The sequence below is a fragment of the Urocitellus parryii genome, chromosome 3 (assembly GCF_045843805.1).
Source record: "Urocitellus parryii isolate mUroPar1 chromosome 3, mUroPar1.hap1, whole genome shotgun sequence".
NCBI lineage: Eukaryota > Metazoa > Chordata > Mammalia > Rodentia > Sciuridae > Urocitellus > Urocitellus parryii.
This window is the reverse complement of record NC_135533.1, coordinates 211209158-211223335: the sequence shown is the minus strand read 5'-3', so window position 1 is coordinate 211223335 and position 14178 is coordinate 211209158. Positions and strand designations below refer to the sequence as shown.

Here is a 14178-nt window from a genome sequence, read left to right as displayed (position 1 = left end):
TGTCCGCCGAAAACTAAAAAATAAATATTAAAAAAAAATTCTCTCTCTCTCTCTCTCTCTCTCTCTCTCTCTCTCTCTCCTCTCTCACTCTCTCTAAAAAAAAAAAAAAAAAAAAAAAAAAGTGTGGGGATCCCAGAGGCTGGACAGGTGACCAGAGGAGGGAGCCAGGGAGCTGTGAGGAATATTTCAGGACAAGTATGTGTGCAAAGGCCCTGGAGTAGAGGCATATCTGGTGTGATGGAGCAATGAGGAGGCCCATGTGGCGGGAGGAGGGAAAGGACAGAGTCCAGGGCCTTGTTAGACTTTTGTTAGGAGAAAGGTGAGGCCCAGTGAGAAATCTTGGGCAAACCAGGGATGTAGCCTGACTCAGGTCTTCACAGGCTCCCTCTGGCCTCTATGGGATCCAATGGCAGAAGTTAGGAGTCCAAGACAAGAGGCCATAGCAATAGTCAAGGATGTGAATCATCTGATCCCAACGTGTAAATAAGAGAACACATCTAGAAGGGCCCAGTGGTGCACACCTGTAATCCCAGCTACTGGGGAGGCTGAGGTAGGAGAATGGCAAGTTCATAGCCAGCCTAGGCAACTTAACAAAACAGTCTCAAAATAAAATTTATAAAAGGGATGGAGGTATAGCTCAGTGGTGGAGTGCTTGCTTAGCATGCTCATGGTCCTGGATTCAATTCCCTGTACAATTCTGACTCTGTCAGGTTCTAGAGCCCAGCACCAGTTCTGCATGAGTCTCAGCTCCATCCCTCCTCATTTTGCACCACCTGCTCTCTTGCATAGCCCTGAGCCTCAGTTTCTTTATTCATAAAATGGAGTACACAGGCCAGGCAAAGGTGGTACACGCCTGTAATCCCAATGGCTTGGAGGCTGAGGCAGGAGGATGGCAAAGTCAGCCTCAGCAACTTAGTGAGACCCTGTCTAAAATGAAATATAAAAAATGTTGGGGATGTAGCTCAGTGGTTAAGTGCCCTTGGGTTTAATCCTCCGTACCAAAAAAAAAAAAAAAAAAAAAAGTTTACAACAGTATGGACCCCTGAGGCTTCTGTGAGGGCTGGGGCTCAGAGAACTGATGTGCATTCAGCCCTTGGCCATGAGCTAGGAGAGCATGGTAAATGCCACTTACTGGGGATTATTCATATAACATAGTTTAAGAGTATAGAGTCAGAAACAGTGTTCAAATCTCAGCCCCCAGTGCCCATGTGACCCCAAGAAAGAGTTCTGACACTTTTCTTTCTTTCTTTCTTTCTTTCTTTTTCTGTACTGGAAATTGAACCCAGGGGTGCTTTTTTTTTTTTTTTAAGACAGGATCTTGCTAAATTGCTTAGGGCCTGGCTAAATTGCTGAGACTGGCCTTGAACTTGGGATCCTCCTGCCTCAGCCTCCTGAGCCACTGGGATTACAGGCCTGCAGCGACACATCTTGCTTAAGCATTTCTGTGCCTCAGATTCTTCACTGGGCCATTTGCCCTCAAAACATCATTGTGAGGATGAAATATTCTTTTTTTTTAATATTTATTTTTTAGTTGTAGTTGGACACAATATATTTATTTTACCTTATTTATTTTTTTAGTTGTAGATGGACACAATATATATATATATATATATTTTTTTTTTTAAGAGAGAGTGAGAGAGGAGAGAGAGAGAGAGAGAGAGAGAGAGAGAGAGAGAATTTTTAATATTTATTTTCTAGTTCTCGGCGGACACAACATCTTTGTTGGTATGTGGTGCTGAGGATCGAACCCGGGGCCGCACGCATGCCAGGCGAGTGCGCTACCGCTTGAGCCACATCCCCAGCCCTGGACACAATATCTTTATTTTACTTATTTACTTATTTTATGTGGTGCTGCGGATCGAACCCAGTGCCTCACGCATGCGAGGCAAGTGCTCAACCACTGAGCTGCAACCCCAGCCCTATCTTTATTTTATTTATTTATTTTTATGTGGTGCTAGGATCGAACCCAGGGCCTCACACGTGCTAGGCGAGCACTCTACCGCTGAGCCACAATCCCAGCCCCAAGGAAGATGAAACATTCTTGGAAGAAAATGTCATGTTTCGTGCCTGTCGCCTACAGTAGGCACTCTGGTTTTTTTTTTTCTGTATTTCTAAGCTTCTCTACCCAGTTGTTTTTCTCAAACCCTTTGTCAAAGGGACTTGTCTGAGCAGCTGGGATGCTCATTACTTAGGGACAAACTTCTGGGAGGGCGGGGGCTGCTGGCCTGGCTGTGTGGGCGAGGCCTTGGGCCACTGCAGCCCTTGGGGACTTGGCCGGTGTCCGGAAGCTGTGGGGGCTGGGTGGCATCTGATGTTCTGGCACAAGCATTGTGTTGGGGCAGCCTGTGTCCTGATCTAACAGCCCAACTTCCCATTCCCTCTCCCCCACTGACTTGGTCAGGGTCTTGATCCATTTTCTGTTGCAAGTTACCATACCTTAGACAGGGAGGGTTATAAAGAAAAGTCTACTTGGCTTGCAGTTCTAGTCCAAGGTTGAGGGGCTGCATCGGCCTGTCTTCCTGGCGGAGTCGCCAAGTGACACAGGGAGGGAATCACATGGTGAGCGATAGGGAGCGTACAAATTTAGAATCTCTTTTGCTTCTTGTGCTGGGGATGGAACCCAGGGCCTCTTATGCACCTAAATCCCTGAGCCACTGAGCCACTGGGAATGAACCCAGGATGCTCTACTCCTGAGCCACATCCCAGCCCTTATTTATTCATTTATTTATTTGGGCGGGGCCACCAGAGATTGGACTCAGAGGCGCTCAACCAGGGAACCACATCTCCAACCCTATTTTGTGTTTTATTTAGAGAGAGGGTTTCACTGAGTTGCTTAGCACCTCGCTAAATTGCTGGGGCTGGCTGTGAATTCATGATCCTCCTGCCTCAGCCTCCCCAGCTGCTGGGATTACAGAAGTGTGGACACCACCACGCCCAGCAATCCCAGCTCTTTATATTTTTTTATTTTTGAGACAGGGTCTTGGCCAATCTGCTGAGGCTGGCCTTGAACTGGTTGGTGATCCTTCTGCTGCAGCCTCCCAGGTTGCCGGGATGACAGTGCCACCATGCCTGGCTCTCCCTCTTCTTATAAAACCACCAGGGCTCAGTTGGGGGGACTCAACCCAAAGGATCCTGAAATTAGGATTAGTGGGGATTATTCACAATAACAGATTATTCCCATAACACACCCAGTCATCAATCCTAACTACTTCCCAAAGGCCCCACCTCGAAACATCATGGTCCCCTTCAGTTTCTACCCTTTTTTTTTTTTAGTTTTAGATGGACACAATATCTTTATTTTATTTATTCATTTTTATGTGTTGCTGAGGATCGAACCCATGACTCACACATGCAAACAACACTCTACTACTGAGTTATAGCCCTAGCCCCAGTTTCTACCCTTGTTTTTTTTTTGTTTTTTTTTTTTTTGGGGGGGAGGGGGTACCAGGGATTGAACTCAGGGGCACTTGACCACTAAGTCACATCCCAAGCCCATTTAAAAAAATATATATATATTTATTATTTTTAGTTGTAGTTGGACACAATATCTTTTATTTTTACGTGGTGCTGAGGATCGAACCCAGGGCTTCACACATGCTAGGCGAGCGCTCTACCACTGAGCCACAATCCCAGCCCCCAAGCCCATTTTTGTATTTTACTTAGAGACCGAGTCTCACCAATTTGCTTAGCACCTCACTTGCTGAGGCTCCTGTCTCAGCCTCGCAATCCTCCTGCCTCAGCCTCCTGAGCCGTTGGCATTACAGGCATGTGCCACCTCGCCTGGCAGTTTCTACCCTCATAATACTTAACAAGGGGATCTAAACTCCATGAGTTTCGGAGAGGACAAACTACATTTGAACCATAGCAGTCAGGATCTGCCAAAGAAAAGTTCTGATTTGGCTCCAGAGGGGCTCTGCTCCGATTCCGGTCTCTGTCCTCCACCAGCTGTGTGGCTTAAGTGACTGTTTTTGGTTCCCCTTATCAAGTGAGAACAATTTATATATAATTAGCTTATTTATTTATTTATTTTCTTCTGGTGGTGCTGGAGATTGAACCAAATGCTGGGCAAGTGCTCCACCACTGAGCCACACCCAGCCCTTAGCACTTTTTTTTTTTTTAACACTTTTTCAGTTGTTGATGGACCTTTATTTTCTTCATTTTTTTTATATGTGGTGCTGAGAATTGAACCCAGTGCCTCACGCATGTGCTGCAAGCACTCTACCACTGAGCCATAACCCCAGCCCCCTTAGCATTTCTTGAAGCGATGAACCTAGGTGATCTTGGAGCATCAAGTTCTTGCAACACCTTCAAAAGAAATGTCAGTATTAGCTTCATTCTCCAGTCAGGAAAATGGCAGCTGAGAGATGGAAAGGTGTGTCCAACATCCTCCAAGAAGGATGGGAGCCCTGCTGGGTCTGACACCCCTCACCCCTACTTCTAAGCTGTGGACCCTTGGGAACAATTACATTCCTTCTCAGAGGGTCCAATCCCCCATACCCATTGTGGGGAATAAATGAGTGATGTACCATTTGTACTTAATGCTGGCATTGTAGTGGAAAAGCAGCCACCGCAGAGAGTATGAAACATACGAGTCTCCCATGTGTGAAGAAAACTTCTTAAATCGGACACCGAGGCGCACACCTGTAATTTCATCAGCTCTGGAGGCTGAGGCAGGAGGGTCGCAAGTTCAAAGCCAGCCTCAGCAACAGCGAGACGCTAAGCAACTCAGTGAGACCCTGTCTCTAAATAAAATACAAAATAGGGCTGGGGACGTGGCTTACTGGTTGAGTGGCCCTGAGTTCAATCCCTGATACCAAAAAAAAAAAAAACACTTATAGAAAACCTTATGGACACTGACATGTATATATTTTTATTTATTATTCGTTCTACTTATTTGTTAACATGTATATTTGTCGTGAGGGGGCAAAGTTGCGATGTATGCAGCCGAGGCGGAGAAATAAAGAATGTCCATGTGCTTCTGCTCTTTTTAATGTTTTACTTACTCAAATACTCAATATAATTTTGCTCTATATAGGTTCTTAATCAAGAAAGCGACAATCCCATGGGGCTGGGGATGTGGCTCAAGCGGTAGCGCGCTCGCCTGGCATGCGTGCGGCCCGGGTTCGATCCTCAGCACCACATACCAACAAAGATGTTGTGTCCGCCGAGAACTAAAAAAAAAAAGAAAATATTAAAAATTTCTCTCTCTCTCTCTCTTAAAAAAAAGAAAAAAGAAAAGAAAGAAAGCGACAATCCCTAATGCTAGGCACTGCAATAGACATAACCAATGCACAGTAAACAATTCTAGATTAATTAATTCACAGCAAACAATTCTAGATTAATTCTAAGCACTGCAAACATGCTTAACCATGATAGGCTCATGACAGACATTCCCTCTGCGTGCTAAATTCAAAAGTCTCAAGCCTTAAGCTGTACATCTAGCAGATGCACACTCCTCACTCAGCAGCAATCAGGTCCGGAACCAAGGCAGGCTTTTCCTGTCGTGGAGTGGACAACCAGTTGAGGAGGGGACCATATGGAGAAGTTGCGGCTCTCACCAAGGTCCAGATGAGGCGGTAGAGTTTGAGGGTGGTGAGGATCATGCAGAGGATCAGAAAACAATGGCAAGTGATGGGATGTCAGTCCTGGTCCTCTTCAGGCTCTCCAGCTCAGTGCTGGCTGAATCCCTGTTCATCAGCTCTATTATTTATACCACATTTTGGGGCTTTTGACCCCCCTTTCAATCCTTATCAGTTACCACCGGATTTCTCCATGACATCATTTACGCTGGGGTCAGAAACATCTGGTCTGGTGGTCTCCATCCTGACCTTTCTCTCTTATCAGGCAAGGACAGCCGCCAGAGCTTCACTCTGTTTATCAGGGTGAGGGGAAGTGACTTGTCTGGGGGCCGCATTGGAGGGCTCTGTTAGATGTGCCTGGTGAGACTGCAGGTTTCAAACTGGAGTTTTTAAAATGGAGTTGCTTAGGCTCAGGCCTAAGGCCATCCTCATGATATCTCACATCATTTTCTCATGAACAAAAAATCCGTTTAATTAAATTTAATTAATTAAAACTTTTTTTGTTGTTCTTTATTCTTTGGATTTTTTTTTTTTTTTTAACTGGGGTTGTGGCTCAGTGGTAGAGTGCTCACCTAGTATGCATAAGGCACTGGGTTCAATCCTCAGCACCACATAAATAAAAAATAAAGATATTGTGTCAACCTAAAAAGCTAAAAAATAAATATTGAAAAAAAAATATGGTACTTGCATATGAACACTGAGACAGGAGGATGGTAAGTTCAAGGCCAGTAGCAGCAACTTAGTGAGGCCCTAAGCAACTTAGTGAGATTCTATCTCAAAATAAAAAGGGCTGGGGATGTGGCTCAGTGGTTAAGCGCCCTTAGGTTCAATTTCTGGTACCAAAAATAAACAAACAGACACAAATAAATAATGACTCCAGTTGCTGGAGTGATGGCCTAGCAAACACAGGCTCTAGATTCAATCCCCAACACAGAGGATAAAAAAAAAATAGAAGCAGCAGCAGCAGCAACTATGGCAGGCAGAGTACTCGCTCCCAAATATGTCCCCACAGTAATTTCCTCAACCTGGGTATATATTAGTTTACATGGCAAAAATGAGGCTTTGAAGATGAATTTAAACTAAGGATCTTAAAATAGTCGATTTTTCTGCATAATCCAGGTGGACCCTTGGGCACCTGGACAAGAGTCCTTTTAAGTGAAAGAGGGAGGTGGGGAATCAGAGAAGGACATGTGACAATTGTAGCTGACATGGGCTTGAGGGGATTATGAACTTTAAAGATGGTCAAAAGCCTGCTGTGCTGGTGCAAGCCTATAATGCCAGCTAATCTCAGCTACTCAAGAGGCAGAAGCATTGGAAATTCAAGGCCAATTTGGGCAGTTTAGCAAGACCCTGTTTCAAAATTAAAAATTTTTAGAAAAGGGCTGGATATGTAACTCAGTTGGTAGATCAGTTGCCCAGCATGTATGAGACCCCAGATTCCATCCCCAGTACCACACATAGAAAAAAATAAAGGTGATAAGAAATGAAGCTTCTAGAATCTGGAATCAGTTCGTCCCTAGAATCTCAGAAGACTCTACAGTTTCTCAGAGAATTTCAGAGAATCTAGAATTCCCAGAAGATGCTTAATCATAGCCTAGGGAGGTGCATGTTGGACTTCTGATTTCCTGAACTGTAGGATAATTGCCTGGGGTGCACCTTGTGGCAAGGAGGGTGCTGAGGATGTGGGAGGTCCTGGGTTTGAGCTCCAGCTGCTGCAAAAATTTAAAATAAGCCAGGCATGGTGTCACACACCTGTAATCCCAGCAGTTTGGGAGGCTGAGGCAGGAGGATCTTGAATTCAAAGCCAGCCTCAGCAATTTAGCAAGGCACTAAGCATCTCAGAGAGACCCTGTCTCTAAAAAAATACAAAATAGAGGTGGATATGGCTTAGTGGTTAAGTGCCCCTGAGTTCAATCCCCAATACCAATTAAATAAATAAAAGTAAAATACATTTTTTTCTTTTTTGAGTGCCATGGATTGAACTCAAGAGCACTCAACCACTGAGCCTCATCCCCAGCCCTATTTTATATTTCATTTATTTTTTTGGTACCAGGGACTAAACTCAGGGACACTCAACCACTGAGCCACATCTCCAGCCCTATTTTTTTTTTTTTTTTTTTTGTATTTTATTTAGAGACAGGGTCTCACTGAGTTGTTTAGTCCCTCGCTTTTTGCTGAGGCTGACTTTGAACTTGAGATCCTCCTACTTCAGCCTCTGTGTTAAGTCATCAAATTGATGGTTTTGTTACAGCAACCATAGGAAACTCATACAGATGCTAGTTCAGGAGTTGGACAAGCTGTTCGTTGTTCACAGACTTTGAGATGATGGGCATGTTATTTCTCTCTCAGCTTCATTTACTGTATCTGTCCAATAAACTTAATGGTAGGATCAATCTCACAAAGAAGTTGCTGTACAGATTAAAATTGAGGTCAATTCTGTGACTTTATTTATTTATTTTTGATACTGGGCCTGAACCCAGGGATGCTCTATCACTAAGCTGCATCCCCAGCCCTTTTATTTTTTGTTCGGAGACCTTGAACTCAAGGTCATCAACCTGAGCTGAGATTACAGGCATACACCACTGCGTCTGGCAACTGTATAATATTTAAAAGATTGCCCGGCATATGGCAAACGTCTGGAAAATGGGGACATGAGTACTGTTTTGATGGTATCTTCTAGCATGCTTGCAGAGATTTGTTCAGCCAATTCCCCATCTGGCAGGTTTTGGATTGGGCTCAATTAAAAACCATTAGTATTTGCCACTCTCTTCCCTTCAACCCCACCCAGTAAGGTTCTTAAGAGCTAATGGAACCCATAGATGGCAAGGTCAATGTTCCCTCTTATGTTTCCTGAGAGCCCACAAGGCCAGGACGGGAGCCAACCCCGTCCCAGGTGCCCCTCTGTATTTTTAGCTTCATCTCACAGAGGGGTGATTCATGTTCACCCAGCCAGGTCCTGCTGCCACACCCCTGGCACCAAATCCTCAGGCCCGCCGCTGTTTCCCTGAGTGAAAGAGCTGTCTGAGACCACCCGAGTATCTCCCTTCCTAGTGTGGCCTTGTCGTGCTCAGACACCCTCAGTGGCTCCTACTTGACCAGTCACACCTAGATTGGGGATGGGCCTCCTTGGTGACAGGTAAATTGCACTTCCTCCCTGAGCTTTCTCTCCTCTGCCTTCCTCTGTGTTGACAGAGTCTCCATTATGGCAAAGAGTCTGAAAGGTCTTGAGACCTCCTGGGTCAACACTGACTTTTCTTTTTTTTTTTTTTTTTTTTCTTTCTTTGTGGTGCTAAGGATTGAACCCAGGATCTTATGCATGCTAGGCAAGCACTCTACCTCTGCTACCCCCAACCTTTTTTTTTGATACAGGGTCTTTCTGAGTAGTCCAGTTTGGCTTCAAACTTGTGCTCCTCCTGCCTTAGCTTCCCCAAATTGCTGTATAAACAAAAGCTTGATCCTTGTCTCCAAAGCCAATTAATGCCAATTTAATAATGAGAAAAAAGGAAAAAGTTGTTTTATTGTTTTGCTAGCTCCAGGCCCAGAGGCTGTGATTCTGCCCATCTGGAGGAACAACAGGGGGATTTTAAAAGACCTATTCAAAGGCTACTTTTCTAGTGTGAGCTGATGGTGTGTTAGGATTCACTTGTTAATTTGGGAGATATTCACTTCCTAGATCCTCTAGCTGACATCTCCCTCCTGTTGAGCCCAGATAACTCCTAGTAATCTTGTTCCCTGCCTCAGGTTAGCGGGAGAGGGAGTAGAGGAAAAGGAAAACATTCCTTTTAAAAATAAGCCTCAGAGCTATATTCAAAAGGTGAAGTGGGCCACTGTTACAGCTGGACCACAGGCATGTGCTGGCATGTCCCCCACCCCTGTGGCAGCCTGTAGATAGATACTCCAGCTAACACCAAAAACTTCTGGTTATCCCTTATCTCTCCTCCCACATGCCTTGCTGGTCTCACTTCCTATCACACGGTAGATGTTTCTCCTGTTTTCCTTCTCATACTTGTAATACTTCTGTTTTTTATATATTTGCATGATTAATCCTTGTGGAATTTATTTTGCTATGCGTTTGGGGGTGGGGTTAAGTTTATTTTCCTCCAAATATGCATCAAGGCTACTGACCAAAGAATTTGCCCTCTCCTTGAAGACTGAGAATTCTACCTTTGTCATATATTAAATTATTTTAAGTAAAAAATATCCAGAAACTATTTTTGTTGTTGTTTGTTTTTTTGTCCTGGGAATGGAACCTGGGACCTTGAGAGTACTAGGCAAGCACTCTTCCACCGAGCTACACCCCTAGTCCTTCACAAATTTGTTTTTAAAATATGTGTACCTTGGGCTGGGACCGTAGCTCAGTGGCAGAGCACGTAGCTCAGTGGCAGAGCACGTGCCTAATGTGTGAGGCACTGGGTTTGATCCTCAGCATCACATAAAAAATTAAATAAATAAAATAAAAGGCATTCTGTCCATCTGCAACTACAAAAATGTGTGTGTGTGTGTGTACCTTTAGTCCTGAATAGTGGCACAGTCCTCTAATCTTGGTTACTGGTGGGGGCCGATACTGAAGTTAGAGGATGACAAATTCAAGGCCAGCCTGGGCAATATGGTGAGACCTTGATTCAAAATAAAAACAAAAAGGACTGGGGGTTGTGGCTCAGTGGTAGAGTGCTGGCTTAGCATGCAGGAGGCACTGGGTTCCATCCTCAGCACCACATAAATGTAAAATAAAGATATTGTAATAATTAAGAATAATTATTAAAAAAAAAAAGGCTGGGGATATAGTGGTAAAGTGCACCTGGGTTCAATCTCTAATACATTTAAAAACAAAAACAACCCTGCACATTGATGACTCTAAGCTGTATTTCTCAGTCTTAGTTCTATGTGTATGGATTATATATTGTGCTTATTCATTCATCAAGCCCTTACTGAGGTCCTGTTTTATGCGGTGTGCTATGCTGGTCACTGGAGACAGAGCTAAGAACAAAAGAGACAACTTCCTGCGCATTTCAGCCAGGAGACAAAGGGGCACACACTCAACAACCAATAAGTAAAAGACAGTGACAACAGACAACATTTAAAAGGCAGTGGAGCTGGCTCAGAAACAAGCACACACTTGGTCCTAGCTACTTGGGATGTTAAGGTAGGAGGATCTCTTGAGCCCAGAGGTTTCAGGTCAACTGTGGCAATGTACTGAGACCCTGGCTATATAAAATGTTAAAATAAAATGAATGTGAGAGATAGAAGAGAAAGGGGCCCTGTTTTATCTGTTTGTTATTTGCTTATTTATTTTTTTGTGGTAGTGAGGATGAACCCAGGACCTTGTGCTCACTAGGAATGTGCTCTAGCACTGAGCTATACTGTTTAGATAAGTTGGGCAGAGGAGACCTCCCCAAGGAGACACTTTAGCAGAGGACCAAGGAGGTGCTACACGTAGACATCTGGAAAAAGAGTTTCTATGCGGAGGGAACAGAACCGCCAGTACTAGGGACCCGAGGTGTCTGGTGGGGATTTTCTGGTACAGTCAGGAGGCTGGTGAGAATGCTCAGAGCAAGCCAAGGGTCCAGGGGAAGGAGCCGAGGGCCAAGAAGAGGCCATGATGAAGATTTCCGCTTTTCCTCAGAGCAACGTGGAGGCCACCGAGGGTTCTGAGCAGAGGAGGGTGCACTCTGATTTAGGAGCCTGCTGTAGAGAAGACAGACTGGAGCCTGGGTGAGCGCAGGTCTGTCAGGTGGAGGTGCCTGCAAGGGTCCAGGAAGGAAATGACCTGCTGTGTGACAGGGTAGGGAGCAGGAGGGGGATGAGGAAAACTTGGTTCTGGAAGGGTCTGAAGGCAGGGCAGGTGTGTCCAGAGGGGGCTCCCAGGTTTCTGGCCTGAGCATCTGGAAGGATGGAGCTGCCAATTACCATGTCTGGGCAGATTGAGGGACAATCATGGGTTCAAACTTGACCTTGCTGAGCATGAAGTGGCAGTGAGACCGCCATGTGGGGTGATGGGAGGGAGGTGCCTCACAAATGTGGGGTGAGACCCGGGTGAGGAAGCAGACATTTGGAGTTGTCAGTGAGGACCCTGTAGGTGGGGTCTTGAGTTTGAGTGTCCTCCATGGACAGGTAGCCAGGAACAGATGAGGCTTGTGGCCTGGGACCAGCCTGATATCTGTCCACTGCTCAGACTGGGTGGGGTGGGACCAGCTGGCCTTAGGGCTGGCAGGGACTTCAGGAACCACAGGGTTTCTTTGGGAGCCCTGGTCACCCAAGGGCATGGCTTGGCGCCTTGGGCCTCGCCTGTTTGCTGAAGCCTGTGGTCCAGGGGTCAGGCAGGGCCTCCTTAGCTGGAGGCCAACAAGGGAGGTGGCATTTTCTCTAGGGGGCAAACTAAGTCAGTGACCAGAGCCCCCACCCCCACCCCCAGGGTGTTTCACTGAGTTAGCAACTGCTACAGTTACGGAACACCCAATGTAGGAATCTCACCACACTGACTGTAGACCCCCCATTGCTGAAGACACCCCCACGGGGACTGTGTAATACCATGATAACTTGTGGTGGGCTGTTCTGTGAACAACTGTCCTCAGAGGGTAGATTGGGAGGCCTTGTTGGGTGGTGGATCTGTAGTCCAAGTTAGTGGGAGGCTGGGAGAGGAGAATTGCTGGAGCCCCGGAGGAGGGAGATCCTGTCTCAAAAAAGAAAAAGACTAAAATAAATAAAACGCCTTCACCGGTTTGAGTTTTCTATCCCAGTACTTCACAGTTGGTTGTTGGGGCCCAGCCATCTGCCTCAGTTTCTACACCTGCAGAATGGAACAGTGGAGGCGCCTCTTTAGGGTTGGAAACTGTTCCTGGAGGTGTCGCTAGGGGGGTGGCAGCAGGGTGGGCTCAGGCCCCAGGGTGAAGCCACCGGGTTCCCGGGTGGGGGCTGGGCCGGTGTGGGGGGCGGGGAGGGCTAAATCCGGCGGTTGGTGAGTGGCGGGAGCAGCTGCTGCCCGGATCGGCCCCCTCTTCCGTCCCTCCCCTCCGTCCCTTGGCTCGGGCCGGTCTGACCGGTTTGGGCCGCCCAGCCTGGCACTTGGCTGGGAGGAGCCGCCGCCAGTCGCTCGCTGGCTGGCTCCGGGTCTCTCTCGGGACGTCTGCGCGTCCAGACCCCGGGACTGCGAGGGCGCGGGAGCTGGCGGGCGCCGTCGGGGCCCGGCGCCCGCAGGGATGGGGGGCGATCGGCAGGATTACTACGGGAAGCACGGTAGGCTGAGCCCCGTCCCGCGCCCCGGGGCTGGCTCCTCGGAAGGCGCAGCCGGGGGACCTCGGGGACGGGAGGAAAGACCACTAGAGGCAGGAGCGGAATGGTAGATCTCTGCCTGAGCCCCCCATCCCCTGCCAGCCTCCCTCACCCCAGTTCTGTCCAGAGCTGCCTGTCATTCGTGCCTCCAAACCCCCTTCCCCTAAGGACCTGCTTCCGTAGCCCCTTCCGCTGCAGAAGCCCCCTGCCCCCATGTCACCTTGAACCTTCCCTTTCCGCCAGGTTCCCTTCCTGGTGTTCCACCTCTGGTCAGCCGCCAGCTGATAATCTCGCTCTTAACTATGAGGGGCTCTCCCGCCCCGGGCAGTGGCATGCACTGACTGGGGACTTGGGTGTGGTGGCCTGGAGGTACAGTGGTGCCAAAAATTTGCACTAGCGTTCTAAATTTTACTCCTGCCCACGCAAAGCACACCTACGGTCATCTGGGGCAATGGGTTTTGCAGCCTGTTCTTAGTTCAGATTTTCTGACCTACCTAACTTAATCCTGTTGACTTTCAGGAACTCCCCAGAAGTACGATCCTACCTTCAAAGGACCCATTTACAACAGGTAAGGGCTCTGGAATCCTGGCAGCAGGCGATGCTTATTCCTGCTTATACTGCCCCAACTCTTGTTTCTGCTCTCCTCCCTTCTGTTCTCCAGTAGACTGGCAATAAATATTTGCAACCTGATGGAAGGACTGATTTCTGTAATATACAAAGAAGACTTTGCAGATTTTTTTTTTTTTTTTTTTTTTTTGTGGAATCCAGGGGCACTCTACTACTGAGCTATGTCTCCGCCTCTTTTTATTTTATTTTATTATTATTTTTGTTTTGAGATAGTATCTCACTAAGTAGCTTTGATGAGGGCGACCTTGAACTTTTTGTGATTCTCCTGCCTCAGCCTCATGTCTCTGGATTACATATGTGCACCACTGCACCTGACTAGATTTCTTCATCTCCACATCTTTTTTTTTTTTTTTTTTGATAGTGGGGATCAACTTTTCCATTGAACTACACTTCCAACTTTGCAAATGGATTTTAAGAATAAACAAATGATGGGATCAGATTATTGGCAGGAGAAGAAGTACTGAAGATAATGAACTTAAGAAAAAATGCTGAACTTCAGGAAAAAATAAAATAATGTAATTTAAAAGAATAACAGATTGTATTTCCCCCTCAGAGATTAGCACAGATAAACGATTGACACATATTCTGCTCTGAAATTAATTGGTACAGTCTTTATTTTAATCAATTTATTTTTTGCAATACTAGGGATCCAACCTGGCTGGGATCTTACAAATGGCTAGGCAAGTATTCTACCACTGAGCTA

The 14178-nt window shown here is 46.4% G+C and overlaps 1 protein-coding gene and 1 long non-coding RNA gene across 4 annotated transcripts in view; one reads left to right on the top strand and one right to left on the bottom strand.

Annotated features, from left to right (window-relative positions):
- The window catches only part of Slc44a2 (solute carrier family 44 member 2 (CTL2 blood group)), a 33215-nt gene that overhangs the window by 7217 nt on the left and 11820 nt on the right, over window positions 1-14178 (top strand). For 2 of the 3 annotated variants that reach the window (XM_026399624.2, XM_026399622.2), the window contains exons 1-2: window positions 12634-12812; window positions 13368-13416. In XM_026399624.2, the coding sequence (XP_026255409.1) occupies window positions 12776-12812; window positions 13368-13416 (86 nt within the window). In that variant the 5' untranslated portion in view covers window positions 12634-12775. Of the gene's footprint in view, window positions 1-12633; window positions 12813-13367; window positions 13417-14178 lie in introns of those variants that run through there. The other variant, XM_026399623.2, reaches the window with a different exon arrangement.
- Window positions 10888-13173, bottom strand: LOC113190389 (uncharacterized). The gene is made up of 3 exons (XR_003301778.2): window positions 13069-13173; window positions 12108-12249; window positions 10888-11320 (listed from the first exon to the last, which is right to left on the bottom strand). It is a non-coding gene; the product is annotated as an uncharacterized LOC113190389 (long non-coding RNA).